Source organism: Poecile atricapillus, chromosome 6 (assembly GCF_030490865.1).
Source record: "Poecile atricapillus isolate bPoeAtr1 chromosome 6, bPoeAtr1.hap1, whole genome shotgun sequence".
Lineage (NCBI taxonomy): Eukaryota > Metazoa > Chordata > Aves > Passeriformes > Paridae > Poecile > Poecile atricapillus.
In genome coordinates this window covers 8,358,022-8,361,285 of record NC_081254.1, presented here as the reverse complement: position 1 = coordinate 8,361,285, position 3,264 = coordinate 8,358,022, and the positions used below count along the sequence as shown (strand labels likewise).

The following is a 3,264-nucleotide window of genomic DNA, read 5'->3' as shown; positions in this document are numbered from 1 at the left end:
CAAAAGCGAGTGTTTGTACCCTGGGGCCGAGGCCGCAGGTTTTCCACGCCGAGGCTTTGCGGGGCGGCGCGCCCATCGGACCCGGCCGGGCTGCCCCGCAGCCCTCCGCTGCCGGGACCCGACGCGGATCGGGGACGAGCGGGGGACACTCCCTCCCTGGGTCAGGCTGGGGAACCTACAGAAATAAACATTTAAATTTAGCATAATTAAGTGATTTATTTGTCGTCTTTTATAAACTTTGTAAGCATCTACCCTATTGTCGAAAATTTTATTTACAGAGTGACCAGAAAGATTACCCCCCACCTCCCTCCTTCCGGCCCCCGTTAGTGGTTGTGTGTTATTCGTGTTATCTGCGGCTCACTGGGTCCCGGCCGACCACGGCCGCCGGTCCCAGCCCGAGTATTTACATCCTGTCCCAAGTCCTACTACAAACGGAACACTTTTAAGTCACCAAAAAGAAAAACAAAACCAAAACCCCGAACCAGTGCGTACAAAAATATAGTCTCTAAGAAAAAAAAAATCCCAATATTAATAGGCAGAAATGTACAGCCATACTAAAACCAGGGAGGGAAAAACTTTCCGGTCTCGGTATTGCCGCTGTCATCGGAGCGGATCGGTAAGGCACCCCCCACATGCAGACAGGGGACCGGGCTCTACACCACACAAGGCACCAAGGACATCTCACCACGACGGCACTGCATGCATCCATCCTCCCGCCGCAGCCCCTATGTACACCCGCCGCTCTGGCCCGCTCCGGCCCGCCCCGGCCCGGGAAAGCCCCGCGGCGCCGCCAGGTGCTCGTCGCGCCCCGCCGGGCCCCGCTCCGCTCCGCGCCTGCCGCTTTCGGTGGCGGCTCCGCGCTGGGTCCTGCGCGTCCCGCGCCGTCAGGGCGTCCGCGTCCGCGCCGCGCAGGGGGCCAGGGTGACGGTCCCGGTCCCGCCGCCGGGTTGCGAGCACCCGCCGGTGGCGGCGGCTCCTTTCCGTTCCTTCTGGCGCAGGTGAATCTTGGTGTGCCGCTTCCTCTCGTCGGAGCGGGCGAACTTCCTGCCGCAGAAGTCGCAGGCGAAGGGTTTCTCGCCAGTGTGCGTGCGGATGTGGGTGGTGAGGTGGTCGCTGCGGCTGAAGTTCCGCATGCAGATACGGCACTGGAAGGGCTTGTGGCCCGTGTGGATGCGGATGTGTCGGGTGAGCTCGTCGGAGCGGGAGAAGCGGCGGTCGCAGCCCTCGGCCGGGCACGGGTAGGGCCGCTCGTGGACCGGCGTCTTGCTGGGCCTATTGGGGTACTTGCGGGGCCGCAGAATGGGCCGCAGCGGGAGGTGGTGTGGGCTGTAGGCGCCGGCGGGCAGCCGGGCGCCCGCACCCTCGCCCCCGCCGCTGCCGGGAGCGCTGCCGGGGGCGGCGCCCGCCGGGGGCGCCCCCATCGTGAAGTTGCGGATGGTGGAAAGCGGCGTGAGGGGCGGCGGGACGCGGAGCGAGTCGAGGGGGCAGGGGAAAGGCTTGCGGTCGGGGCCGGCGTGGAGCTCCCGCTGGCACTGAGGCGGCGGGAAGAAGCCGCCGTAGTCGGGGATCATGGTGAAGAGCCCGCCGTCGGCCGCCGTCGCCTTCGGTGATGGGTAGGAGGGTGGAGGGGGAAAAGGCAGTGCCCCGCCGCCGGCGGCGGGCAGGAAAGCCGAAGAGGAGTCTTGCGGGTACAGGTCACCGCAGCCCGAGTAGGGCGGCGGCGGCGGCGAGTAGAGATGCTCCAGGTCGGCTGGTTGGCCCTGTGCCATGGTGCAGCCGAGGGCCCCGGCCAGCGGGTTGGGGGACGTGGCGGAGGCGGCGGTGGCCGAGGAGGCGGCGGCGGAGGGGGCGGCGGAGGAGGCGACGGAGGAGGGCGTGCTGACCCCCTGCAGGATCCCCGCGCTCACGATGTTGATGATGCCCTCGGGGTAGCACCCAGCGCCAGGGTACTGCGGGTCGATGGAGAATTTGCCCATGTAGGTGAAGGTCTGATTGCGGGAAGTCGGGGCGTTGGGCGCGAAGCCGCCACCGTAGGGCAGGTCCAGGGCCCGCTTGTCGCCCATGTCCACGTTGATCATGCCGTCTAGGGGGGCAAGGAGCAGGTCAGCGTTCCGCGCCTACACACGCCGGACGACCGGCACCGGTCCCAGCCACCGCCCGCCCCAGCCCAGCGCTGGGCTGCGGCGCGCACATGTTGCGCTCCGGATGCAAGGGGGCTCCGCGCCGACTGCAACTTTCCCCCCCGAGCTGGGTGCGGAGGTAGGGCTGCCGCGAAGGGGAGGCGGGGACCCCGGCCGGGCGGCGGGAGAACCCCGGAGAGAGTCCCTGCGCCCCATCCCAGTCCGACCCCCGCCCGCCGCCCCGGGTCTTCCCTCCGCTTCTATTGGGCGGCCCGGCCCGCACCTGGGAGGGCTCCGCTTACCTCCTGCCACACCGCTCATCTGGTCGAACGGCCCTGCCAGGTCGGCATTGGGGAAGATCGCGACCGAAGTTGGCAGCGCGGCGGAGATGTCATCCGCGGGGTAAATGCCCTCGGGGAGCTGGTGCACGAACCCACCGAGGGTCACCGGGATCTTGTCTACCGCCTTGGCGGTCATCATGGGGGCAGCGGGGCGGCCGGGGGAGCGGTGCTCCTGGCCGGCGGTGAGCACTCAGGGCGGGGAGGGGAGGGAGAGGAGGGGGTGCTTCCCCCTGCCTCCCAACTACCAGCGCGGGGGGACCGCGGGGAGCCGGTGCGGCATGTGCGGGCGGGCGGCCGCCCCGTCGCGGCGGTGCGGTGCCCGCGGTGCCCCGGGAGCGCCGCGCTCCCGCCGCAGCTCGCGCTGGAGGACAAGTCTGGCGGTAACTATTTATGGGGGCCCCCTGAATGCCCGGGACGTCACTGCCCATATAAGGACTGAGGAACGGGGCCCGGCGGTCACGTGGGCGCCCGCGTGCGGGGACCGCCGGCCCGCGCCCGCCCCGACCCCCCCTCTCCGCCCACCCTCCGCGCCCCGCGGGGGCGGCCCCGACCAGCCCCGGCCCCGCTCGGCCCCCGCCACCACCCGCCGTGCCGCCCAGGGGGGTATTCCGGTGGCGGGGCCCTTGTCCTAAAAAGGCGAGGATCCGGCCCCGCCCCGCTTTCCCTATTAGGGCTCGTTCCGGAAAATTTTCAAAAGGTTCGGAAAAGCAGAGGAGGTCCCGGGGCCGCCCCGCCAGACCCCGCTCAGTTTCTCAGCAGCCTGTAACCGCAGACCAACGGCGGGTCAGGAGACAACCGCATCC

At 68.9% G+C, this 3,264-nt stretch overlaps 1 protein-coding gene across 1 annotated transcript; it reads right to left on the bottom strand.

The window, feature by feature from the left end:
* Nucleotides 1-200: 200 nt before the first annotated feature.
* On the bottom strand, nucleotides 201-2,965 carry EGR2 (early growth response 2). Its single transcript, XM_058841981.1, has 2 exons — nucleotides 2,423-2,965; nucleotides 201-2,083 (listed from the first exon to the last, which is right to left on the bottom strand). Exons 1-2 carry the CDS (start codon nucleotides 2,598-2,600, stop codon nucleotides 885-887), a joined length of 1,377 nt encoding a protein of 458 aa, XP_058697964.1. The 5' UTR covers nucleotides 2,601-2,965; the 3' UTR covers nucleotides 201-884.
* Between the last annotated feature and the right edge of the window lie 299 nt (nucleotides 2,966-3,264).